The 26,775-nt window shown below is 33.3% G+C and overlaps 1 protein-coding gene and 1 long non-coding RNA gene across 4 annotated transcripts; both read left to right on the top strand.

The window, feature by feature from the left end:
* Window positions 1-348: 348 nt before the first annotated feature.
* LOC102623287 (uncharacterized) lies at window positions 349-4,374 on the top strand. The gene is made up of 2 exons (XR_001509422.3): window positions 349-910; window positions 3,518-4,374. It is a non-coding gene; the product is annotated as an uncharacterized LOC102623287 (long non-coding RNA).
* Window positions 4,375-14,290: 9,916 nt separating this feature from the next.
* Window positions 14,291-18,006, top strand: LOC102623486 (cholesterol 22-monohydroxylase CYP90B51). 3 transcript variants are annotated; one of them, XM_006466720.4, is made up of 8 exons: window positions 14,291-14,687; window positions 14,763-15,087; window positions 15,158-15,310; window positions 15,406-15,657; window positions 15,759-15,851; window positions 15,947-16,025; window positions 16,129-16,235; window positions 16,612-17,265. In XM_006466720.4, exons 1-8 carry the CDS (start codon window positions 14,482-14,484, stop codon window positions 16,630-16,632), a joined length of 1,236 nt encoding a protein of 411 aa, XP_006466783.1. In that variant the 5' UTR covers window positions 14,291-14,481; the 3' UTR covers window positions 16,633-17,265. The 3 variants fall into 3 exon arrangements, with proteins under 3 accessions (XP_006466783.1, XP_024948439.1, XP_006466782.1); XM_025092671.2 differs by having other exon boundaries at window positions 16,570-16,712; XM_006466719.4 differs by lacking the exon at window positions 16,612-17,265 and adding an exon at window positions 17,280-18,006 and having other exon boundaries at window positions 14,292-14,687.
* Window positions 18,007-26,775: the final 8,769 nt, after the last annotated feature.

The raw sequence follows: 26,775 nt of genomic DNA, 5'->3' as shown, positions 1-26,775 counted from the left end.
ATGGCTTTGCAAATTTGTGTCCTGAGTTATGGCAAACATATACGAATATTTCTTTAATATTTTACTAAAAGGACTCTGAGAAATAAAAATGGAACCACAATCCTTATAATACTTATTATAGATAATTGCAGAACATGACAATAAGGGTTCTTGACAAGTTTTATTCAGTAGTAATTTCAACTTTACGGGTTTAAATACTCTTATCTTTAATTTATTTTATTTACCCTTGTGCATATTTACGTATAAATATTAAAATTAATAGATAAATAATTATTAGAATAAAACGGCATAATAATAATAATTTTTTTTTTCTACCGAAGTTTACCATTATTACTATCAGAAAATTGTTATAGAGAAATTTTTACCATTGTTGTCATTATTAGTAGAAAATTTATTAAATTTACATGATAGTAAAATAGTAAAATAGTAAAATTAGTAATGAGTTTGACTGACCACCCCAAAAAAAAACTTCATGCCTCTAAAGTGAATTTATTAAAAATATTAAAAAAATTATATTATATTTCCCAAAATCAAAATGCGGTTACATTATTCCGCAGCAAAACTAAGAAAATTCATCAGAATAATCAGTGAAAGCACGTTTCCGGAGGGGAGAAAAAAAAAAAAAAAAGAAGGAAAAAACAGTTAAAGCAAGCGTACTAAAATTGAAGCCATCAACATTTAGCTGATCACTAATTAGTCGATCTCAGTATTTGGTTTCGTATTTTCGCATAGCAATTGGCGTATCTCTCTCTCTCTCTCTCTCTCTCTGTGTTGTTGAATTTAAGAAGGTCGAAGAAGAGATGATTACTCGGTCTAAACTGGTTGAGCAACTGAGGGACTTCCAGATCCGATCTCAACACAAGTGTCCTGCTCTCACCGTCTTCTCTCCTAAGCCATTTCTCTCTTCCCGGTATTTCTCTTACCTTTTTGTTTTTTTGAATGAGCTAAATTTGCAAATTCTACTGATTTATTTATTTTTCTTTTTATGCTTTAAATTTATTTTTCATTCATTTTTTTCAGTTAATGGAACAATTAGCATTTTTCTAACTCTAGTACGAACTAGTTATGGTTAGTGTTACAAGTGGAGTAGATGTGGAGATGTCAAATTAGCTTGTTCCATAGTTGTGTGTGGAGGCCAAATGGTTGAAATTTCGTGATAGCTACAAAGTGTTGTGGTTTTGAGAGTTGGAAACTGTCTGTTTCTGCCTGGATTTACTGTCGCAATGGCACGAATATTGCGATTTGGATGCGTGCTTTCTGGCATTAGCAAAATTGAATTTAATGTAGCTTATACGTCTCAATAGTGAATCATTGAACAGATTTTTGACTTAATTTGCATTTTTTTATGGTATGTAGAAAAAAGATGACATTGCGATTAGCAGTGAGAATCGTAAACGATATTTGCACTGCTTGAAGGATCCATGCTACAGAACACAAATAGTTTGAAATAGGTCCGTAGATAAGTTTATTTGAGCCTTTTTTTTTCTTTTTCCTAAACTCTGATTCGTGTTTTATCACTTAGTTTACTTATAAGAATTTGACCTCATTTGCTGCCATGTTAAATCTAAGAAGTTGCATGTCTCCTCCATTCAATTACTTTCGTTGGTAACGTGGGTCACTTATGGACTGACTTACATTTCAATGGAGTTGAGCTAGATTCTTAACTGGTATCCTAATATATTCTAGCATATTGGAAGCACTTAAATTCCAAAAGAATTGAGCTGACTTTGCCCAGCTCAGGTACAGATTCAAGGAATTTTCGACTCAGATAATCCATACACTTTTTCCATGAGGATTAAGATTAGGTTGAGGTGAGTGTATATCTTCACAGGCAGTTAACAATGGTGCAACAATTGTAGCGGGTATAGGACACAAATTTCACAATTTTAGGGAAAAGATTCCTTTATTTGCATCCCCTCCAGCTGTAAGTCAAAGAAATTGGATAATTGCCTACTTCCTGTGTTGGCCTGTAAAAAAGTAATGCAATGGGCCTATGCCCCTGTCCCATCCTTTCAAACTCTATCACCAATCTGTCTTGGCTGCAGGCTTATCAGTTCTCTGCTTGTTAGTAGTTGCCAGTTATGAAAAATAGTTTACTGAAACGTTGGTGATTAAGTGGTCTAGTTTATTCACTGAAACTGCTTGGTGTAGGCAATCCCATTTTCTACACTATATTGAGGTATGGGTTTCACATATGCCTCCAGAAAAACTTAAAATGTTGGAGAAGGCTTATCTAATTCTTAACATAATACTTAATTTTAAATGGAAGGCCCAACAATAATATTGGAGCTCTAACCAGTGCTTCGAATCCTGGCCCTTTTCCATTTGAGCAATATGTTTAGATGAATTTGTCAAATTGGGTGACGGAATGGGATAGTGGAAGCGAATTGATAGGGTAGATAAACACTAGATATTGTTCTAGTACGGGTCTAAGCCAACGCGATTAGATTATGCTCTAATCGAGGTGTGATTAGATCTTATTCTAATCTAAATGACTCAATGAGATTTTAATAACGCTTTATGTGAGATTAGATGACTCTCTAATCCAAACGACTTTACAAGAGAGATTGTTGATAGATAATCCCAAAGGGAATTCTAAAAGTTATGAAATAATAACAAGACCTCCCTGTTTATAATAGGGTAAACCTACTTCCCCAAGTTAACTTAAAAAGAGAAACTAAATTACAATTATAATAGAAATAAAAAACTAAAACACATACTCTAATTGACTCGAATTAAAATAGAAACTATCAAAAGATCTAAAATAACAAAATCCTAAAGTCCTAAAATAACGTCCTCCATCATTGGGTATCTTTGTAAAGAATGCTATCCCAAACACCGTAAAGAGAAGATAGTGTTTAAGACATCATAGATGGATAAGTACTGCCAACATTGAAAGCATCATCTGAACTTTCATTGTTATTTCAAACAGAAGTGACTCCTGCTTGATTGAGACCTGAATCACTTCTATCAGATTTATCCTTTTGATTAGAGATGATCCAGTGGACAGCTCCAACGACATTCTGCATGCATAATTTTACATCAAATCCATTAGGTATTATTGGAAGCACAGCAGTGAGGCAAATGTGGAAAAAGGAGGGGGGGGGGGGGGGGTTTGTAGGATTGATTCAATGCGAACAAATGTACTAGTTTTGATGGATTTGTAGGATACTAAGCTGCTTCATGATAGTCTTGAAGTACAAACTTTACATCTTTTTATTTTAATGCCTTTGAAAAAATTGAAACTTGGAACCTACCCCAAATTTTCAGATGCCATCCTGTGCTGCTGTGCTACTGAAAATTTTGGTTATTCTTCTTTTATTTTTAGGAAAATATAAGTTTCTTTGTGAATACTGCTTCTCTGACTTCATGAATTTTAGTTCATCATTGGAAACGTTCATGATAGCTGTATCTGTATCAATTTGTGGCTGTCTCATTTAAATTTTTGAGTTATAATGCACATCATTGTATGATTATGCCATTATCAAATGAGAAAGACTTTATCGGCTTCATGCAGGGTTGATGTTGCTGTAGCTATCTTTTGGGCCACATTGTTTAGCATGCTTGTTGTATCATCCTACGTGACATTTTACTTGCGGCACTTCTGGCTTTCGCTCTTCATTTTAGGCCTTAGTATTTTACTTCCCATACGCCTAAGAAGTTTTAGGCAGGCAGTTGCCAGGAAGAGGGAGAGGAGATTATTATTACCTTTATCCATGTGAACTCTCCACAGTAATAAAGTACTTGCAGCTTTTTGACCAGCTAACTAGGGCTCACTACTCACCCTTCACTCATTTGGCTTATACTAGACATTGAACTATGTGAGGTTTGAAGTACTGAACTTGGTCAACAGGGCCCTCAATTGCCTCTCTGTTGGATGGTACAGTTCCTTCATACTTCTTCAGCATACACAGCATGAGAATTGCTAAATACATACTTTATTTACATCTATACACCATAGATTTGAGTGAGTAAAGAGGCAACTGCCTGTTAATTTTTCTCGTCTTCAAATAGTGATTTGAATTCAGGTTCAAGAAATTTTCTACTAATATTCTGCAGATTGGGCTTTCTTTTTCTTCATTTTTTAGATGGACATGTAACAGGTTAGCACTAGCTGGTTAGGTATAAAATCTTAAACCCTTGTCATGATCAGGGAGAGAGAGGGAGAGAGAGGATGAACACTGAATGATATGTGGATCATCCAGGAAGATTGGTAGGATTTTGCTCTTTAAATGGTGAAGCATTTTCTTTTATTTTCTATATTTCCTTTTTGCTATCTGTTGACTGTTGATGTGGGAAGTTGAAGTCCATGATTCTTGCTTTTGTAGCTTCATCTTTCTAGTAAGGGAAATACAAAGGCAGTACATTGTCAAATCTAGAAGTGTAGTTGCTTAATTATACTTCTTGTACATTTGTCTCATAGATAAATAAAAATATCCATCTTCAGTCGCGTAGTTCCTACTCGAAAAAAAGAAATACATATAACCAGATAATTTCCAAACAACTAATTATTTGCCAGATAATTTCCAAACAATCTTATTTTGCATAGAACTTTTATTTTTCTTCACTAACAATGAGAATCAAATTTGAATTAAAATTCATTGTTTTTGAATTCAAAAAGTGAGCAACATTGTAAGATGACACCCCATTGTACTATGTAGTAGAATAGATATTAGATAGCAACATTATAAGATGATGCCTTATTAAACTATGCAGTAGAATAGGTAGCAATATTATACGATGACGCCTTATTGTATTGTGTGGTAGACATATCTATTCGTTAAAATTTTGTTACTACTTGCTAGTCTCCGATGTCATTATTGCACCAAAGAGATTGTGTTTTCTGATGACAACAATTGCGACATTGCTTTTGCTCATGGCATTTAAGTTGTTAATAACTGGGATTGAAATATATTCCTTTGCTTTTTTATATTATTATCAGTGTACAGACACCTAGGCCGTCATGGGGGACCATTGTGATATGTTTCCATAAACATTGCTGCATCCTTTTTGCCACAAGTTATAATCAGCAAAAGAAGAAGAATAGTAAGAGATTTAATTTACCTGATGGTAAGCATGTGTTTGAGGGACATATTACTAATTTAATAAACGAGTGAATGTCCACTCAGATGCATGCCTTCCAAATGAATATGATAGCCAGTTACCCGTTTGCTTCTGAATCTCAATGATCTAATGTCCATAAACCTTCACGCACAGTTTCTGTTTTCTGATTCTGTTATTTTACTTAGAAGGTTGAGTCAGTTAGAAGATTTCTAATGGCTATTTCAAGCTTTTTAGCTGCATTACTTTGTTAGAAACTCTTTTCTGATCTTTGAATCCGCCTGCTCAATTACTGAAGCTTTTCTGGAAGCTGTTTGATAGATTTTCCTATTGGACTTCTATGTGCCAACTGATTTCCGACGATTTGATTATGCAAAATATAGCTGCAATTAAGGAAGAAGCTGTTGCATACTTTAAACTATGCTATCTATGAGCTTTAACCATGTAATTACAGCATAATACTTTGGCTTATCCCGATAGAATTCATAAGCTGTTGATGATGCATGTTAATCGTGCATGGCACTTCTTTTGGTGACAAAAAGAGGGTAACTAGTGCGCCAGAAAGTACCTTTAAGAGACGTGCTTTCTTTATGAAGTCCAGTTTTGGCACTGGAGAAGAGAATTGTTGGATCTTATCTAATTCTCGTGTGGTCTATTTGCCTTTTTATTACAATTAAGAATTGGTCGATGTCAAGAAACATGCACAACACTTTTCTTTAGGAGCTTTATATGTTAATGTAATATTTCTTGCAATTTAGCTGTCATGAATACTCAGTGACGCTTGTTAAAAAAGCCAAAATTCTCGGCCACCTAATTGAAGTCTCGTCCACTAAGCCTGAATGATTTATTATAGATTATCAACAAGCTTTTAAATTACATTAGCTTAATGCGATTATGGGAACCTCTGATTGATATAGCTCGTCATTGATTAAGCATGATTCCAACTAATGCCAAATGTTGTCTTCGTCCCAAGAAATTCTCTCTCACCTGATTCATGAATCTGAGCCGTCAATCGATGAACGGGGACCGCAGGTTTTGATTCGATAGCAGCCGAAAGATAAAAAGGTCGAACCCAGGTTGGCTCTTTTCCCATCCATTAGCTAAAGGGCTAGGTTCGTGATGCTACTTTGTCACTGTGGTCATAGTTACACTTTAGATGTTTCTCTTTTGAATGCTTAAAGTTGTTTTTAGAACGCCGAAAATAAAGGCTTTACAATTTTAAGTCTTTAATTAAGATCACAAAACCCAAGTCGAGTGCCCTGATGCTGGCCGTAAACCTCAGCTCTTCTCTTGACATTTATCCCTACTAACTTTTGTAGGCCTATGTTGCCTTGATTATGTGATTCATACTGGCTCCATGCTAACCATTCGTGCTTCTTCAAAGGTTGCTTAAATTTGATTATTGGTGCATCCAATGAATCCTATTGGTTCAAGTATGCATGATGTAAACTGATATCTTTTCTTTGTTACATTTTTTAGTGGGTGACATGCCTTGATTGGATATTAAACCGAATTATTACACTACACTTGCACAAAAAATCCAACTGGCTACTAGCATCTGTCATGGTGAATTATTGCATAAATGACTTTCTAGTAATCCTCGAAATCATCTGTGTCTGGTGTTGCCCTTGCACACGAATGGAAGCCAAAAGAACTTATGGCAATAATAACGATTAACGAGGATGGGTTCACACTCTTTAACAAAGAGTTCGTGTCCTTGACATTATTAAATCTTTCAAATACATTTCCTTTGTTATGGAAAATTGGCCCTTCAAAGCAACAATCTTTTCGGTTGCTAAATCATCATTTCGGAAGCGTAATGATTCCATAGAGAGCCTTAAAATCCAAATCACTTTCAGTATTCTTAAATACAATTGAGATGAACATGTCAAGCAAAAGAAGTAAAAACTGGTCAAAGATTATTACCTGAAAGTAGAGCCCAAAGCATGCCATCATATGCCTGACAATTTCTTGAGCATCGTGCGGCCACGTTTTTTTGGGCCACGAACACGCGTGAACAAATGATAGAGTTCCTTCGGTTTTCACAAGTATGACTTGGCCACCCCACTTAAATTTCTCTTGTTGGAGGCATGCTCATTATTATTATTTGTATAAGAATATACATACTTCAAATTAAGATCGTTCAAAAGAAAATTTCGAAAAAAAAAAGCGAAATTATATGTTTTCACATTGTGAAAACATTTCCTTGTGAACGCTATAATTTAAGTAATTGGATTCTTGATTAAACACAGACAATTTGTGCCGTAAGAATTTAATAAAAACTATTTTTTTTATTTCACTGTAAGGACAATTGGTTAATGCAATGCAAATAGGCGCGACGTGAGCTGATCTTTTTGAAATGGATCAAGATTCTCTTATGATCTGATCTTTTTCTGAATAAATATACATGTGGTGATTGATTATTAATAAAATAAATAAATAAATAAATAAAATCTTATTCATATACATGATATAAGATCTTTAAAAATTAGTTAGAGCTCAGATAAGAGGATATTTTCTTTTTGGGAAGCCTTTGTAATTATCTTTTATTCTTTTTCGTAACACGTGTATTCGTCGTTTCTAATAAGAGTAATGAATGACGTATCGGTTAACAAAATAAACAATAAATGGCATTTGCTACCCTACACTGAAAATAATAATAAGTAAAGTGGGCTCCGGGCTGCTGCGCATTAAATTGAACCCTCGCTCTCCACAGACCATGAGTAAAGTCTCGTCAGCTAGTCCGCACGTGTAGTCTTGCCACGTGGCAAGTACCTCATATCAATTCAATTTAAATTAATTTTGTATCTGTGCCATCAATCATTGGCAGTGTTGGCCACCCGCACGAGTGGTTAGGTGTGGCTTTGCGTCTGTTAGGCTAGCTAATCTCACCCTCATCACTCGCTATTTTATTCTTGGCTACGTAATGTTAACGAACGGCCACCCATTGGGCCACGTGTCTTTCTCATTTGCCCTCTGTTTATAGTAATCAATGCAGTCAGTCTGTCAAGTACACTTTCAGATTTGTGCAGGCCATCACGAAACCGGAATTTGAAACCCCTTTACGATAAAAATTGCATGTGAAAGCCATTAAAGCAATTTATGATTTTTCGGGAAGTGGGTTTAAGAATTATATCAGAAACATTTTTTTTAGAACAAATTATAATAAAACTCTAGTTGAATTTTTATGCGGTAATTTGTTCTTCTCGTTGATACAGTAACAAGTTTTCTCTGCATAAATAGCTTCTCTCTATCTTTTGAAAGCATGTGGAAATGGTGAAGCTTGGAATTATAAGTTGGCAGATGAGCATTTACGTGAAGGGCAATAATGCACGCACGTGGATTGGAATTAAAACGATGACTCATTGAATAATTTTTTTTTTTCTTGTTCGGTGTATGCGAGAAATAGAGAGCGTCACTCTTCATCTTCAAAAAAACAATTATAACAAATATGACCCCAACGGCATCACGGGTCTGTCCTTCTCACCGTCCCTTTCTTTTACTTCAAAGTTCAAATTATGAAAAACGAGCCACTAAAACAAGATTTTGCTTTGACAGCAGCATGGTATGCTTGATGTGAGTGCTTGTTACTTCAGCTTGTTAGTTAAATAAGTAAAATATTTTCAGATGATATCAAAGTTCTCAGCATTATGTAATATTTGCACAAAATTTAAAAAAAAAAAAACAGAGAAATGTGTTAGTATATTCCTAATGTGGTGGAGTACATATTCCCTCTATAGCAAGATAACTGTGATGTATGATAGTTTTGCAAGTATTGTAAATTTTTTTTTAATTTTAGTAGTTTTTGTCATAAATAATAATTTTTCCTATATTTTATTTTATTTTTTTTGTCTTAACCACAAGGTAGTCCTGAGTGGGTCCCAATTATGGGAGACACTTTTAACCTCATACTACAACTCAGACTAATCACTATTCGCACCGGATCGGCTCGCAGCGAGTCGGCCTGTAAGGGATAAAGTACCGAACCACTCACACCAACCAACTTTAGTTTATTAAATTATTATTTTAATATAATTAAGACTATGTTTGGATTTGTTTTAATTATTTGACGGTCTAATTCAAAAGTGGCTGGAACACTTTTAAGAATAAATTATTTAAAAATATAATCCTTAAATAATCTAATTTTTTATACTAAACATCAAAAGTAACTGTGATTATTTCATAGTTAGATTTTGTAAAGTACAATAGCTAAATTACCCTTCATAAAATTATTTATTCTTCAAAATACTTTGACAAGTAGCAAATAAATAGTAATAAGTATTATAAAAAATAATAAATCAAAAGAGCTCATAATATTTTGTCAGTGTCGGTTTGAAGTGTTGAGTATCATTGAGAAAGGAAGATTTCAGCGACCCTAGTGGTACTGTCAAACTCAAAATTTTGTCATTTGTGGTTCAACAAGTAAAATATTTTGAGATTATATCAAAGGTCTCATCATTATATAATATTTAAATTAAAAAAAAAACAAACAAACAAATGTACTATGTGTGGACTATTTGAACCCACTAAATTTCTTCCTATACCCAAAGTAAAAAATAAATTCACGAATAAAAATTTTAAATTTAAAAATATCGAAATCACTCTTCACTAATTTCTCTCTCTCTTCATCTTACAATTGCATATTCTCTATCTACCTTTACATTTTACGAACTAAAACTCAATTTCACTCCTTTTTCAATTCTTTTTTGGCTTTCCTTAGTATATCATAATATATAATTCATATTTTTTTTTATATATAAGTATATTTGCTCTTGATATTCATTACATTTTGGGTTTGGTAAAACTTTATTTATTGATATTGATTAACTTTCATACCTAATAAAAATTTACTGATGTTCATTTTTAAATAGTAGGTTTTGTCACTCTTTATTAGCAATACTAATTACTTGTAACTAAAGGAATATATATGAATAAATTGATGAAAATTTATGGAATTGGGAAGAGAAGGAGAAAAAAAAGGATCAATTTAGTAAATTTTTTAAAATTATTTAGATAATAAAATTCTTAAATAAAAAGAGGGTGTAGAGGGAAAATTAGTAGGTTAAAATATTCCCTCTTAAACAAGATAATTGTGACGTGTGATAATATTGTTTTTTTTTTTATTTTAGTAGTATTTGTCATAAATAATAACTTTTCCTCGGTTTCATTAAATTATTACTTTAATCTAATTAACATTATGTTTGAATTTGTTGTAATTATTTGACGATCTAGCACTCAAAAAATAGTTGGAACACTTTCAAAAATAAATTATCTAAAAAATATGATTCTCAAATAATCTATTTTTATACTAAACATCAATAGTAACGTTGAATAACGTTTTAAAATCTGATTATTTTGTAATCAGATTTTGCAATGTACAATACTTAAAATACACTGCATAAATTTATTTATTCTCCAAAATAACCAGACAGTAACAAATAAATAATAATGTCTTAATTTTATGAAAAAATGATAAATCAAAAGAGACTCAGAATATTTAGCCGGCGCCAGAGACCATCACCGGGAGAGGGAGAATCCGGCGACACCACGGGTACTCTCAGACTCAGATTTTTGTGATTTGCATCATTTTGGCACATTTTCCAGCAACAGATCAATATGCAAGCCCACGCGCCTTTCTAACAGTCTTTGTAACCCTGATACTTTTTCGTACATTTGACTAATAGACTTCTTCTCTTTAATTAATTTCTCCTGCGGGTTATCAGTTATCTATCTAAACTTACACATGGTTTGGACTATAGCATCATATGTCCTCCCTGCTAAGTAATTTTTCCGCTATTAATTTGGATTGGCTAGAGTGATACCTAACCTAACAGATGACATTGCGTCAAAACAGCTAAATGCGTTTTAGCATCAAAAAGGTGGTTCAATTAATCATATTTTCCGGTGATCCGCTAGCCTATTGCGTGAAGTTAGCTGATGCATGCACTTTCAGAATTTGAAAGTAGTAGCTGGCATGCATCTATGGAGACTGAACTTGCCAGCAGCCAGATGGGTCATTCTGCGCAAAAAGCGTGAGTGAAGCCATCCTCACACTCAATGTGCTGTGCTGTTCTTTTTTCTTCTTCTTTTTTCCCTTTTTTCTTTCTTTCAACAGTTTGGACTGCTGCACAAGGACAACTACAAACCGTGGAAAAAGACTAACAGCCCTTTCGAATTAAAAAAGGCTACTTGTCGAGCTGTGATTTTGCTTTCAAAGTTGAAAATGGCAGCATTTCTGTTAGATTAACTAGGAAGCCGGTGCTCATTTCCTCGTATGATATTTCCCAATTAGTGGGGCCTTTTATATGGGGTGTGTACATATGCCTTATTAGATTTTTCCATGATTAGAACAGCAGAAATGAGTATGTTGATCAATAATAGTAGCTAACGGTCCTAATCGTTGATCAATTAGGCGAAATAATGGCATGTGTTGTCATAATCGTATGAGGCGTAACACCTTTCATTTTGATTTAGAAAAACACATCTCTTTCTGCCACTTGGTGTCAACTAGTCTTCAATAGTGAATTCACCTGATAGTTACGTTATCTTGTGTGTATACAGAGTCCCCTGCGAAATTTATAATTCTATCTCATTGTTGCCAGTTGCGACCAACCAAATCTCTTTGTTAGCCATAAATTTTCTTCAGCAACTGTAGGACCCCAAATATATTCACAATATCTCTTGAGGGAACCCGTTCAGCTTTTAACAGCAAGAAATAGAAGGAGCGAGAAATAGCATATTTGCATGCAATAAAATAAGACAGCCCGAGTTTCACAAGGTCTTTGGAAGTCAACAGCAATCAGTGCTTATAAAGAACAAAATAACGTTCAAAGGCTCTGATAATAAAAATAATAATAATAAATAACGTTCAAAGGCAATTGAAAATGCAAGTACCTGAGATTCCTGCAAACGAAAGAAATGGTCATATCAAAAGCCCCGCTGTTTGACTGTCCGGGGCTGAGCTGCCCCCGCGTGTGGGGTTGTGGACTTGTGGTTATGATCCCGTCCGGTTGGCATTTCTTCCAGTTCCAGTCCAATCGGTTTATTGTCCTTTTTTGTGGATTTTTAAGCAATAATCCATGTTTGACTTTGACTGCATACTGGTACGTGGGCCATTAATTTGTTTGGATTTGAGAAATGATGATAAATCACATGAGGTCACATAATTAAATTGATAAATTAAGGAGATAAATATTAGTTATTATTTTAGTACTAAATTAAGTTAACGCGATTAGGTGAATAATGTAGGACATTATTTTATGATTTTTAGATATTTTTTATTTTAATTAAAATCAATTATGATATGTATTTTAATCGTTTATTTTTATTATAATTATGATTTATTTTTTTTCTAAGTTATTTGAGGAAGTAAATTGATCATATTATAAAAAAGAAAAAATATATATCTTTTTATAATTCCCCTTGAGATCATCTAAAACCTTCTTTTATAATTCTCTCTGGAATTATCTATCGAAGGGATTATCTATCAAAATATCTCTTATAAAACCATTTAAATTAGAGTATTATTTAATCTCACTTAAAGTATTATCAAAATATCATTAAGTCGTTTGGATTATGATGAGATTTAATCACATTTTGATTAGAGCATAATTTAATCATGTCGGATAGGTCTGGTATTAGAACGATATCTACTGTTTATCCATCCCACCAATTTGCTTCCACTACCCTGCTCCGTTAGATACACTCTAATAAAAAAGTGATGAAATCTCATTCTAATACAAACGACTCATTAAACAAGATTAGATGATACTTTAATCCGGACGTCTCTCCCAAGACCAAGAGAGATTTTTGTTAGACAATCCTAGAAGAATTTTTTTTTAAAAAAATAATTTTTATTAGTCAAAATATTATGAAAATAATAACAAGATCTCCTTGTTTATAATATGCTAAATCTACTAAACTATCTCAGAAGAAAAACTAAATCACAATTATATTGGAAGTAAAAGACTAAAGCATGTTCCATAATTGACTATAATTAAAATAAAAAAATCAAAAAGACCTAAAATTTAAAAAAAAAATCTAGAATCCTAAAATAGCATCCCATCACCGTAGTAAAGAAATTCTAAAACTAATGTGAACATATGAAACAATGCAATCTATCTTTGGAGTAAGTAAAGGGTCCATATTAAAAGAAATTCTAAAGTATATAAGAGGCAATACAACTAAATAATGCACATATGACGTGTGTTATTGAATTAAATATAACTGTCACTTATATAATGATTTTTTAAAATAAATGTACATATATCCTAGCATGATTTAGTTGTTGTATAGCTGATATGGTAACTCTAATGTATTCTAAAATTTCTCTAATGTTAACTAAGAACTTGGTGTTGACAATTAAAGATATTTTTGCCAAAACGTCTGCATGTTATGCTATTAACACCTAGCTACCCAGCTAGCCTCATAATTTTAAGTTTGTTGACTCAAATTAATAGTAACTATACATGTATAAAGAGTTCTTTTTTTTAATGTTTGTACATTTTAGATTAATTTTAAATTAATATTTTAGACATATGTTTGTACTTGAAAATTTAACAAGAAGATGATTTACTAAAGGGCAGTAAATGTGATTGAAGCAACGTGATTGAAATATTATTTGACTAAAAAACATTCATATATCTAAGTTTAACTGTGAAGGATAGTATTTTACAAAGTGTAAATCTAATTTCATTATTTATTTTTGAGCTCGTAGCTTAGTGTCAATCGTATGGCCGTCAAAGTACGTGGTAATGGTTGAAATCCCAACATTATGTAGGGACTCATTTCTATCTTATAATTGGATAAAAGTAGAAATCTCTCTATACAAATATGCGTAGATCTATCCTTGATTATTAACAAATTTGATATATTCTAATATAAATTATAAATCTGAAAAAAAATATATAAATTTGAATTGTGAGATAAGAAAATTGATTTAGTTAGTCCCTAACAAATTCCTTTTCTTTGTATTTTCTTTTTAAAAAAGAAAACCAATTTCGTTATTTGCTTTTCGCTCTCTTTTCTTAAAAGACACGAAATGAATGCATTATTTATTATTACTTATTAGTTGGTCCAACTACGGTGCAACTGTGGTACCATACCACAGTAACTTTCAGTCATTGAATTCAACTATGATGACAACTGTAGCTGGATCTAATTGGATCTAATGGCTGGGTGCAACTTATAGTTTTGTCAAGCTAAGGTATTGGCTTCAAAGCAGTTTATTAAGTTTGGTTTCATTAAAAAACATCTGAATAATCACTTTAAAAAGACTCCACAAAGACAAAAGGAACTTCCTTTCTATACATGAATAACTAGTAGAAGAAAAGTAGATATCTCTGATTTCATTTCACTTCATTTCATTATTGCTCAGAACAGCTAAACAAATTATACAGAGAAAAGAGTCGGCCATTCTCCATGTCCGACTCAGAGCATATTCTCTCGCTCGTTTCATCAATCTTAGCTCTGCTTCTCATCTTCTTCATTCTCGTCACAAGAAAGCAAACCAGATTCAATCTGCCTCCAGGCAACATGGGCTGGCCTTTTGTTGGAGAAACAATAGGTTACTTGAAACCTTATTGTGCTACATCAACTGGAGAATTCATGGAACAGCATATTTCAAGGTAAATGAATCCCCACAAACAAGAGTACTCTAATCCAATCATGCGACTCAAACTTTTTGTGTTATGTGGACGCAGGTATGGCAAAATCTACAAGTCAAATTTGTTCGGGGAGCCGACGATAGTATCTGCGGATGCTGGGCTAAATCGATACATATTACAAAATGAAGGCAAATTGTTTGAATGCAGCTATCCAAGAAGCATAGGTGGAATTCTTGGAAAATGGTCTATGTTAGTTTTGGTTGGTGACATGCACAGAGACATGAGAATTATATCTCTCAACTTCTTGTGCCTCGCCAGGCTCAGAACTCATTTGCTTAAAGAAGTAGAGCAGCATACTTTGCTTGTTTTGAATTCTTGGAAGGACAACTCTGTTTTCTCCGCTCAAGATGAAGCAAAGAAGGTAAAATTATTTCTTTAATTGAACTCTGAATGTATGAATTTTTTAATTTTTATGAGATTTGATATTTCAGTTCACCTTCAATTTGATGGCCAAACATATTATGAGCTTGGAGCCTGGCAAGCCCGAGACCGAGCTGTTAAAGAAAGAATATGTTACTTTCATGAAAGGAGTTGTTTCTCCTCCTTTAAATTTGCCTGGAAGTGCTTACAGGAAGGCCTTGCAGGTAATTGAAGAATTCAAAGAAGCTCTTGTATCATACTTAGCATTTTAAGTTGCTATTGTTTAATATCTATCTTGTTCTGTTTTGCTATTTGGCAGTCTCGATCAAACATACTTAAATTTATTGAGCAAAAGATGAGTGAAAGACTCACGAAAATGAAAAAGGGGAAAGAAAATATGGAGGAAGATGATCTTCTTGGATGGCTTTTGAAGCATTCCAATCTTTCAACGGAGCAAATTCTTGACTTGATATTAAGCTTGCTCTTTGCCGGCCATGAAACTTCATCAGTTGCCATAGCTTTAGCTATCTACTTCTTGCAAGGTTGCCCTGAAGCTGTTCAACAGTTGAGGGTAGGCAAAAATCAATGATTAAATTAATTATTCATAACTTTCAATCTCAAATGGCTTATGTTGATCATCATTTTTTTTCCCTCTTTTTTGGGCAAATACAGGAAGAGCATCTTGAAATTGCCAGAGCCAAGAAGCAATCAGGTGAAGTGGAGCTGAAATGGGAAGATTACAAGAAAATGAATTTCACCCAATCTGTAAGCTCCCTTGATTAATACCTTTCATGAATTAAAACATAATTTTCAATGTGGGATTCACTAACAGTAACTTTGAATAAAAAAAAATTCTGTAGGTTGTCAATGAGACACTGAGACTCGGTAATGTTGTAAGATTTCTGCACAGAAAAGCTCTCAAAGATGTTCGGTATAAGGGTAAGTAGCTAGAGTCTATAATGCAGTAGTAAAATGCAAGGAGGTTAATTAATAGGCTAAGAAGTAAGAAGTGCTTAAGATTGTATTTTATTTTTGATAACAGGATATGACATACCATGTGGGTGGAAAGTGCTGCCAGTTATAGCAGCAGTGCACTTGGATCCTTCTCTTTTTGACCACCCTCAGCATTTCAATCCTTGGAGGTGGCAGGTTAGTCAGCTTAATCACCATTCACCGCAACTTGCCTTTCTTTCCCTTCTTTTTTCCCCTTTTTGGGTCATAGCACACTATATTAAGAACAAAAAGTTCCACCCCACAGCTAAGCATGCCCGCGGCCTGCCATAAGTTTTTGACTACGTGAATATCTCATGAATTCGGCTTTAATTAAAAAAAAAAAAAAAGTTATTTTTTATTAAAGATGTTTGATCCAGAGTCTCTTAATTTATAGATTCTCACTCACATTAATTTCCTAATTAATATATATAATAAAAAATGAAAGATCTATTTTTTTGACTTAAGCTAATACAATGTTCTAAACAAACAGACCATAATATAAATTCATCAAGACATATATTACCATTCATAGGGTGGCGCACAGCAAGCTTAATCGTGAACATACAAATGAAGCAGGATCTCAGGGATTCCCCACGGCCATCAGATGTACTGTCATGATCAGAGGACCGTGGTTGCTGTGTTCTGTCCCATAGAAGAACCTCTCTTGCGCGCGTGGGGCGAGACGAGAGAGAGGCTTTTTTTTTTTTTTTTTTTTTTTCAATTTAACTTAATCGCAACCAAATCTTTACAATAACTAGAAAGTTTCTTATTTCCTACTCAAGAATTTTCCAAAACTAATTGTCAGTTTAAAATATGTGTTGGGGAGCTTTGAGTTTGAAAAAATTAAAGGCCATGTGAATGGTGGGGGCTTCTTGCGTTTCTCACATGCACGTGCACTTGTTTTCTTCTTTTGTGGGTCATCTTAGAAACCGGTCCAACAACATTCCTAAACAAAATCTTCGTTAAAAAGGTTGTGGAATGTTAAATTGATAAAAACGAAACCGAATCACAATTTACTAAAGATAAATTGAAAGCAAGACAATGACAAATGCCTAGAAGCTGACTATGAAACAAGATTTTTTTAAATTTTTTATTTTATTTCAAGTTACTTGTTCGGTTTCGATTAATGGTTGTTACCATCAATTTTGAATATTAACTATTATATTATTTTTTACTTGGTGGCCGGTGATGGTGATGCAGCAAAACAATGGGAGAAGTCCGGTATCGGCTTCTGGGTGCCCGTGCCCGAGCCCGAGCCCGAGCCCGTCAACAAACAACAACTTCATGCCGTTCGGAGGAGGACCGCGGCTCTGCGCCGGATCAGATCTGGCGAAACTCGAAATGGCCGTCTTTGTTCACCACTTGGTCCTCAACTTCAAGTGGGAATTAGCTGAAGATGATCAAGCATTTGTCTTCCCTTTTGTCGAATTTCCAAAAGGCTTACCCATCAGAATCCATCGCCACACGTTGAAATAGAATCAGACATGTCAATTTGCATGCATTTTACAAAAGGGATCGACCTCTCCTGTTGTGTTGAATACAAAACATGGAGATATTGAGCAACTTGGATCTTCCAACTGCATGCTTATTTCTAAGTGCTTTTTACGGCTCATCATATCATCACTGCACGACCAAAGGGAAGACCAAGAAATGCACACCATGCAGACACTATTATTAGGACCCATCATCATCATCTCACCATGCTGTAAATTTTAATTTATTATTACGTTCCTCTGGTCCCTCTCCATCTCCATCTTGCGGCTTGGAGTAAATTATTCATTTATATGTAATATTTCTACTAATTACGGTCTCTCTCCTTACCATAATTCTTATGTCGGAACATCCACTGTTAATTATACTCTCACATCTGATACCCAATAATTCAAGGCAGGCAATTTGAGTTAGAATTCACTAATTCGATTAAATTCGAATCAAAATGGTGAATTTTAAAAAAAATTGATTGAATTCAATGCGCTCATTGATTCATTATTTGTTTGTGATTAGTTTATTCTAAGGATCTTATTAGTTCCTTTCATCTGCATTGTTAATGAATTTGTGTTTGCAATATAGAACTTTGGGGTTTGAATGTATTATCTGTTCTGTTCGTTTTGAAACTTTTAGTATATAGCTCGGATGATAAATTTTTGATATTTTATTTTGCTTGATTGTTTATAAGTTATTATTTGATATATAATTGTAGATAAATAAATTTTAACAAATCCATATACAATTCGTTTCATTCATTAATTCAATTTGTTCAACCAATTAGACAAGTCAAAACAAATAGAATTCGAATCTTATGGTTAGGTTTCATTTAGAAAATAAATTAAATTAGAATCCACTAAAATATAATTGACCCATTGTATTTAGAGTAATGATTGATTATCTCAATTTTTATTCCAACTGATGTGTCCTTTATTAACTGATTGATAACTCTTTATAAAATCTAAGTAAACTAATAATATTATCTCACCAACCAATTATGAACGTCACATAATTAAAAATAATTTTTGAGATAAAAAATTTAAAATGTATAACACTACTCTTTTATTTAAGATTCATCACAAATTTGATTCATAAATCTGTTTTGCCGCTCCTACCAATATGAACATTACCATGACAATCAATAATTCTTTTTTTTTTTTTTAATTACAACATTTGTAAATTTAAAACCGAAAACTTTTGAAGCATATTGTCACGGCATAATCATTGAAAAATTACCACCAATCCCTATAGTACTTTGACCGATAATTAACGTCCTTTTTTTGTTTTGTTTTGACCATGAGGCATCCTGAGAAGGATACCAACTGTGGGAGGCACCTTTAAGCCCGTACCACAAGTCAGACTAGAAGTCTCCGCTCGATTAAGGATACCAACTGTGGGAGGCACTTTTAAGCCCGTACCACAAGTCAGACTAGAAGTCTCCGCTCGAATCGAGAGGCACAGGTTTTTTTTTTTTTTGGTTTTGACCACTAGGTATCCTAGGGAGGGCTCCAACTGTGGGAGGCACCTTTAAGCCTGTACCACAACCCAGCCGCTCGAACCAAGAGGCACAGGTTCTCTCAACAAAGGCGACTTTCCTACGACTCGAACTGGGGAGCAAACCCAGTCAAGCCACTTAAGAGAACTCTATTACCAGCGGAGCCAATATTTTGTTGGTTAACGTCCTTTTTTTTTTTTTTAAATTCTTAATTTGTCAGCTCCTTGTTTGGTTAAAGAGCATAACAAACAGAACCCGTCACGGATCACCTAAAATTTTATTCCATGAGATAGATACGTGCTTCAGAATTTGCACACCGTGATGATGAAATTTCTTTATCGTGGGATTATATGACGATCTTGGTGGGGACTCCATGCGAGCGGATGTGATGATTACTAGAATAAAGAGGCGCATGTGCACATCCTGTAACTATCATCTGGGAAAGCAAAATGGAATGAGAAAAAAAAAATAAAAAGGGCGTTTTGTCGTCTGGGACGGGGAAGCGGTCCCGTTCCGTTTATATCTACTTCCGTCCCGTTGGGACACGTTGAACAGATTTGGTTGCTACCATGCAATTGCAATCCATGTCCCCCATTTTATTTTATTGTCAGGCCCACTTCTCACAACTCGGCTGCCTCTGCACAGCTGGCTGGCCTTTTCCATCATGTAAAGTCTTCACCATTTTTATTAAAATAGTTGTATTTTTTTTATTTTTTATATATTTGTGCGTTGGCGGGTCACGTAAATATTTTATCCGACAAACGTCACTGTTATCGTCGCTATGACCTGGTCAAGTGGACCTGATACGTTCAAATTCAGATCACAACAATTTTAAAATATAAAGTTACATTTTATATTAAAAAGATTAGTGTGCACACGACGAGGGTATTATTAAAAGTATTATCCCACGTTAACTGAGAATATACAACTATCAGATTTTTATATAATTAATTTAACATTATTTTTTAGGGCCGTGGTATGTAAAGAGTAACATTATGTTTGTCAATTTAGATACATACCTTATATTCTAAATAATGGATTTAAAAATCTCTCTCTCATCTCGAGATTTCAAATAGAATTAATTGGTATTTATGTACTATCAAAATTTGACAAAGAGTGACCTAAAATGTATATATTATCACAAAAACAAAGAGCAACCTCCGAATATGTGTAGCCGAACATATAACGAGTGTATAATGTTACATTTACAAAGCCAGAAGGGATAACTACACTTCATACCATTTCTCAATTTTACCATTAGGTCATTCTTTCAATTATCAGTTACATCTTTGATATTAAAATAGTAACATATACCTTGTAGTAGTAAGATGAAAAGATAAGTAATTTTTAATACACGATCATTTATTGTAATTGTATAATTAAGAACTTTTAAAATGCTAGATATGACAATTATTATCTCAAACATTTGAGTCTAATTATCCGATGATGTATGTAACGGTTCATCAATAACTACTTCATCAAGTTAGTTTTTAATATTTATTATGGAGGGGCTCAAATGTTGGGATAACAATGGAATCTCCAAGATTATTATATCTGAGCATAACTCAAGTGTTGCATTTAGATGATGACCATCTAAACACAACTCAAAATATTTGAGTAGATAAGAATCTAGAAACAGGGTAAAGTCTAACCTTTTTGTTGGAAACTTGAAAATCAAATCAAAGATTAGGAAACAATCCAAAAAATATCAATTTGATATTTGGATTTCCCTTGACCTATTTGATAAGTTTATCCCATAGTCAACACCTGATATTTTTGGTAGAAGATGGATAGCTTACCTAAATCACTATTTCTTATTAACCAAAATGACAGGCATTAATTACTGTTCAATTGCGTAGTTTATAGAGTAATTAAGAAGCAACGAACAAAACTACCACTCTAAACAGTTAATCTTCCTACCTAAGAAGTCGATTGACCTAGAAAATAAAATAACTAATTACAAATAAAAGAGAAATTTTGGTTCACCAATCTTATAGACCAGAGAAACTACTTACACATGCGACATATGCAGCTAATCTTTTGTTTTAATTGATATAATTGACATAACCTCAATTTTTTTTCATGCAAACATGTTATTATGCCATATAATTTAATAGAGTAATTGTTCAATTCACCATTAAACCATGTGATTTAATGGGATCAATGTTCAATTAACTATAAAGCTATATGGCTTAATAGCATGACTGCATATAAAATAAAAAAAGGTGCCCTCACCTGAGAATTTACATATATATAAGAATTTCTATAAAATGTTCCAATCAAGAATCTAAAAAGTTGTTAAGTCATATGCTTTAACAATAAAATGGTCAGAAATTCTATTAAGACATGTGATACATTCAATCAGAATAGTGTATCCAATGAAAGCCAAAAAATTTATTAAGACATGTGATACCTTTACTCAGAGTAGTGTAATCCAATGAAAGTTAAAGACTAAGAAGGCACATAAGTTACACACACACACACACGTACATGTTCCAATCCACAATCTTCAACTTTGTTAAAAATATACTATTAAACAATATGACTTGTAACTTTCTCAGACTTCAATAAAATTAAGGATCTTGGATTACACATACATACACACATACGTACCATTAATAGTTTAATACATTAAGCCGCCATATTAGAAACATCAATCGTCAATTTCAAAGAAACATAATCTAGTGGACGGCTTGATTAATTAATTAACCTGATTTAGTTTAATTTAGTGTGACATGTGGCATCTTAGAAATCCATGAAGGTCGTTAGACAACAAGAGGCCTCCATTTCTTGACTAACAATTGGAATGTCGGCCATGCTTTTACCACACATCATATAATATTTCTTGTGGATAGTCTGATTCAAACTAATGGCTCATGTAAGTAATATTTGGGACAGTGTGGGATTACTACTGGCAAGTTAAAAATAATTTCGAAAGCTGAAGTTTAATTTTAATGTTTGGTTAATTTATTCAAAAGTCTTCTAGTAAAAGCATCTCATTTTACAGTTTATTTATATCAAAAAGTAAATAATAAATAATTTTTTTTAAAAAAAAATAGGATTTAACAATTAATTTTATCATTAATACAACTCTGTATCTATCTTCACATACATTATGCAAAAAAAAAAAAAAACCATTATTATTATGATGATTTTTATTGTCAACTATTTTGATGCAATAAAATAAAAGAAAAAAGTTAATAAAATAGAAATGTTATTATCTCAAAAAATCATAACATTACCAAACGGACATTTAATTTGCTTACGATTTTAGACCAAATGAGTATGTTGGGGTATTTAAAATAATTATATAATAATGATCATTATCGAATCATTAAATACGAAGGAGTTGTATTGCACTTGGCGATATTCCAAAATTGAAAACGAACAATTATATCGAAACAAATGGAGAGAGATCATCACAAAAAGAACCAACGGTACGCCTCCAAGGTAGGTTTCCTTTCACTTTCTCTTGTCATTTCCCCGCGATTCACGTGTTCCAGTTAATGTTTCAACAAACGATTTGCGTAAAGAGGGAAAACGAAATGAATTCATTTTAATAAAGCCGGAAATGTTAACTTTCAAACACGTGAAAGCAGGCATGTGATCAGGGATGGTCGCACGTTGTTGATGCAAGTAGGGGCCGTGGGCTCCTAATTGATGACGAACACGATTTGAGAGTTGAGAGAGATCATGCGAGCGAGCTACCAAACGAAATAAATAGGAGTTTCTGAGTAGGTCCTTACTCCTTGGCCCTTAATTTCATCATCTTCCCCAACATCGTAATGTGATTATAATTTTTGGAATGGAAACCAATGATATGCTTTGAATTTTGAAATGCCCATTTGTCTGTTTTATGCCGTCGTCGCCAGGATCAGACTGGCTATTTTACATATTTAGTGGTTTTTGCCAATTGCAAATTCGAAAATGGAACTGAATTGTACATGCAAAAAGACATTACATGCATTTATATATATGTTTACTCTTCAGAGAACGACGGTCCCATTTTTTAGTACTTCTTTTCACATTTACGTCACTGGCTCGGTTGGACAAGAAACTCAGATGGATTATGGGCCTCGGAATGGACTATGGGCCTGAGTAAAGGACGAAATGGAGGATGTTACTCAAATTGTTCCTCTTTTAGTTCCACTTTTTTGCTACTGCCACTCGAACTGAATCGAACTTCCTGTCTTTGAATCAAACACCGCGACACATTCTTCAAATTGTCTCTCTTTCACTTCAGAATCTTGCGAGTGTTATTATATAATTTTATTTTCTTTAAAAAATAGCCCTTCGTTGCATTCTCCAATTAAGATAATTGCAACATGTCATCAGTTTGAATTCCCACATAGAATATTTGATTCACTCCAAGAAAGTAGCTGAAGGTCGCAGTAAAAAACGTGGAATTGAATGAAGCTATGCTTAGTGTAACCTTTAGCAGCACGTAGATCTAACAAATCTTTTTTTTCCATTAAAAAGGGGGAATTCTTAATTCTTTCTTTAACTCGACTCTTTATGACATATTCATATTACTATTCTCCAATCCAGAAAGTTGAACAAGCCACCAGAAAGTAAATGAAAAATACGCAAAATCAAACTTTGATAAACAATCGCATGTATAAGAGCTAACCAGCCACGTTCAAACGCTGCGGATCCATAAAAATGTCCATCGCCAGTCGACCTTCAGTATGATACTGGTCTGTGATTAAGAAAGAGCACTCGCTATCAGCGAGCTATTCAATTAAAATGGATTTATTGGAAAAAGGGGCTTTATGAGAATAATTTTGAAAATAAATTGGATTAATTGAGGGAACTCATGAGATAAACAGTGGCAGGACTACAACACCTTCAATTGCTGCAATTGTTCACAATGTAATGGCAGCGGAATTGATGTTAAAAAAAACATTTAGATTTGAATGCGGTTGCAATGTGGTTGGATAACTGTCATTGAGATTGAGAGGTTGATCGATTTAAGAGACACTGTGTAGATGACAGAGAACGAAAAATAAAATGTAAATTTTTTTAAATTCATGTTTTTATTTTTAATTAAGGGTATTTTCGAAAATCAATAAAATTAATTGAAAAGTAGAGGCACTGGTAAAGATAAATTGGAAATGGGAAATATCACCGCTCCCTAAACCAATAACACAATAAAACCTTCACAGTGCACTTAATTTTGCCAAGAGACCCAAACTAGCCCATTGTTTAGCCCAAGACCTACTTTCTGCACCCCTGCCTAATAAAATAACCAATAAATATAAATATTAAATATTTTTCCCTTTCCCAAGCATTGGGCTCGTTTCAGGCTCCAGTCCTTTTTTTCAGTTACAGGTTCTAGCTCGGGCCAAGGCCATTGCCAACCCTACGAGTCCACACGCATATTAAATTGTGTTTGTGTCGTACTCTCTCATGCAATACTAAAAAAGAGACATTCTTTTTGGTAATTTGTTTGCGGATAGAATTGGAAATCAATTAAAAGTGGTGAGAACTGAGAAGGGTGTGATGGTGTGAAATGAGGGGGGTTAAATAATGCCACTTTTATGTGTTGACGACGATTGAAACGAATATTCAGTGGGCTTAATTTGCTAATCCTTGTGTACATGGGATGTGGCTTTAGATTAATTGCGTTTCTCTTTTAATATAACTTTAGACTAATTTGTTTGTCTGAGCTGACCATAATTTTTCTTTTAATTTTGATCTGCAAATATCAAATTTTTAGTTTATGCAACAGTAAAATCCAAGCAACTAAAGCTTGAGATTAAATCAGTGAGCTAATATGAGAAAATCGTTTGTGATTTAGAATTGCTGCCTTCTTACGTATGTATAAATATGCTTTACAAGTAAAATACAGCATTTGTAAATACAAGTTGAAAATGAATATATTTGATATAAAAATATCCCCAATTTTGAAGTTTGGTTCCTTTTAATATTGGGCCGTCCAATGAAAGGTAAAAGGTCTGTAAATGTTGGAATAACAAGTGCATGGTAACATGCTTTTTCTCGACTTATTCTGTGGGAGGAGTTTATTTTATTGTCTCTAACTAGAATTTGGGCCTTTGCTTTAAATCACTGTATATGTGTAATGTGTGAATGTGTGATGCATGTATGCGTGAATCTGTGATTGTTTTGCTTTAAGGGTTTGGGTCGGGTTGAGTCGGGTAGAATGATCCGAATTTTGACTAGAATTTGGTCGGGTCTCAATATTAAACCAAGCTTAATCCGTATTTTTTAAATTCATATCAAAGCTCGAGCATTTTAAGCCGAATCAATCAGACTAACTATTGAGTCGGGTCTTTTTACCATTTGTTACTTGAAATTCTAAAAAATATAATAAATAAACATATCCACACACTCGTAAAGAGACTCAAATTCAAATCGTCGACTTCATAGAAAAAACAAGAAAGTGCATAACTGGTGTTAAGGATTGTTGGTTGTAGAAATATTTATATGATAAAATACAACTGTTATTTTAACCAAGATGCCCATAAGGAACCTAAAATTGCCCGGAAATTTTCTGGAATGTGATACGACTTCTTTCACTACACCAAAAATTCTGTAAATTTTCACTAAAATTGAGCTCAATGCGGAAGGTGATTCTCTGGTCAACTAGACAATAAATTATAAACATTCAATAACGTGACTACGTTAGATGTTTGCCGAGGAAAGAACTCATATGCGGACTTCCAATGATTGTTTGTGATGGGAGTGATACCACGAGGCGAATGTCTACAAATCCGTCGTGGCCAAAAGAGCACCGTCTTCGCATTATTGAGGCGGCACGTTATCGCGCTATGCCCACCATATTTGATGTGAAAGCCTCACATGACATGAAATCATTTCGGTCTTAAATCGTCCACGTAACTGTTTCGTTAAAATAAAAAAAATGATTTGCTAACAGGATGGTTTGATTATTCATCTTGTGTGGGTTCATTAACTATTTTTTTTTTAAATTACTAATATGTGTTATATAATTACCGGTTTATTGATATTTATATAAAATATTTATCGGGGCAAATTATATTTATTTTATGATAATACAGTTCAGATACCTATCCTATAGGGATCAACTATATTTATTTTATAATGACATGACCCAGATATCTATCCCTCACAAAAATATTGAAAAAGATATCTACTTCACCTACAAACAACTAAAAGAAATACTTATTTCCATCCAAATTTTATTTTGGAGAGGACACATGAGTTTCTTGAGGGAACTCAAACCATAACCCACCACTCGACTAAAGGGTGAGAGGCGCTCATAAACTATGTCAAACCCAAAAATTACAAAATTTGCCTATTAAATGATGGTCCTAAATCTTGCCAAGTGATTGAAGCATGAAACTTGCAATTAATAATAATTGTTTAGGATTTCAAGAAACAAACTGACTGTTTAGAAAGACCATTATTAGGACAACTTTAGTAATGTTGGAGCTTTTAAAATAATTACAGTAAGTTGTTATGTAAAAATAATCAGTAGTGAGAAAAATCAATTAAACGTTTGATCAAATTTATTTTTTAAAAGAGCTGTGAATTACATTTCCAAACATGTATTGTAAAATGTTTTTGATTATGCATATATAATATTTGATAATTAAAATAAATATTTTATATGATTACTTTTATTTTTTTATTTTGTTATCTCAATATAATTAATAATAATAATAATAATAATCTATTTAAAGTTAATTATTATTATTATTAATTATATTGAGA

This window comes from Citrus sinensis, chromosome 7 (genome assembly GCF_022201045.2).
Source record: "Citrus sinensis cultivar Valencia sweet orange chromosome 7, DVS_A1.0, whole genome shotgun sequence".
NCBI classification, from domain to species: domain Eukaryota; kingdom Viridiplantae; phylum Streptophyta; class Magnoliopsida; order Sapindales; family Rutaceae; genus Citrus; species Citrus sinensis.
Note: the sequence above shows the minus strand (reverse complement) of the source record. Positions and strands in the feature narration are given on the sequence as shown.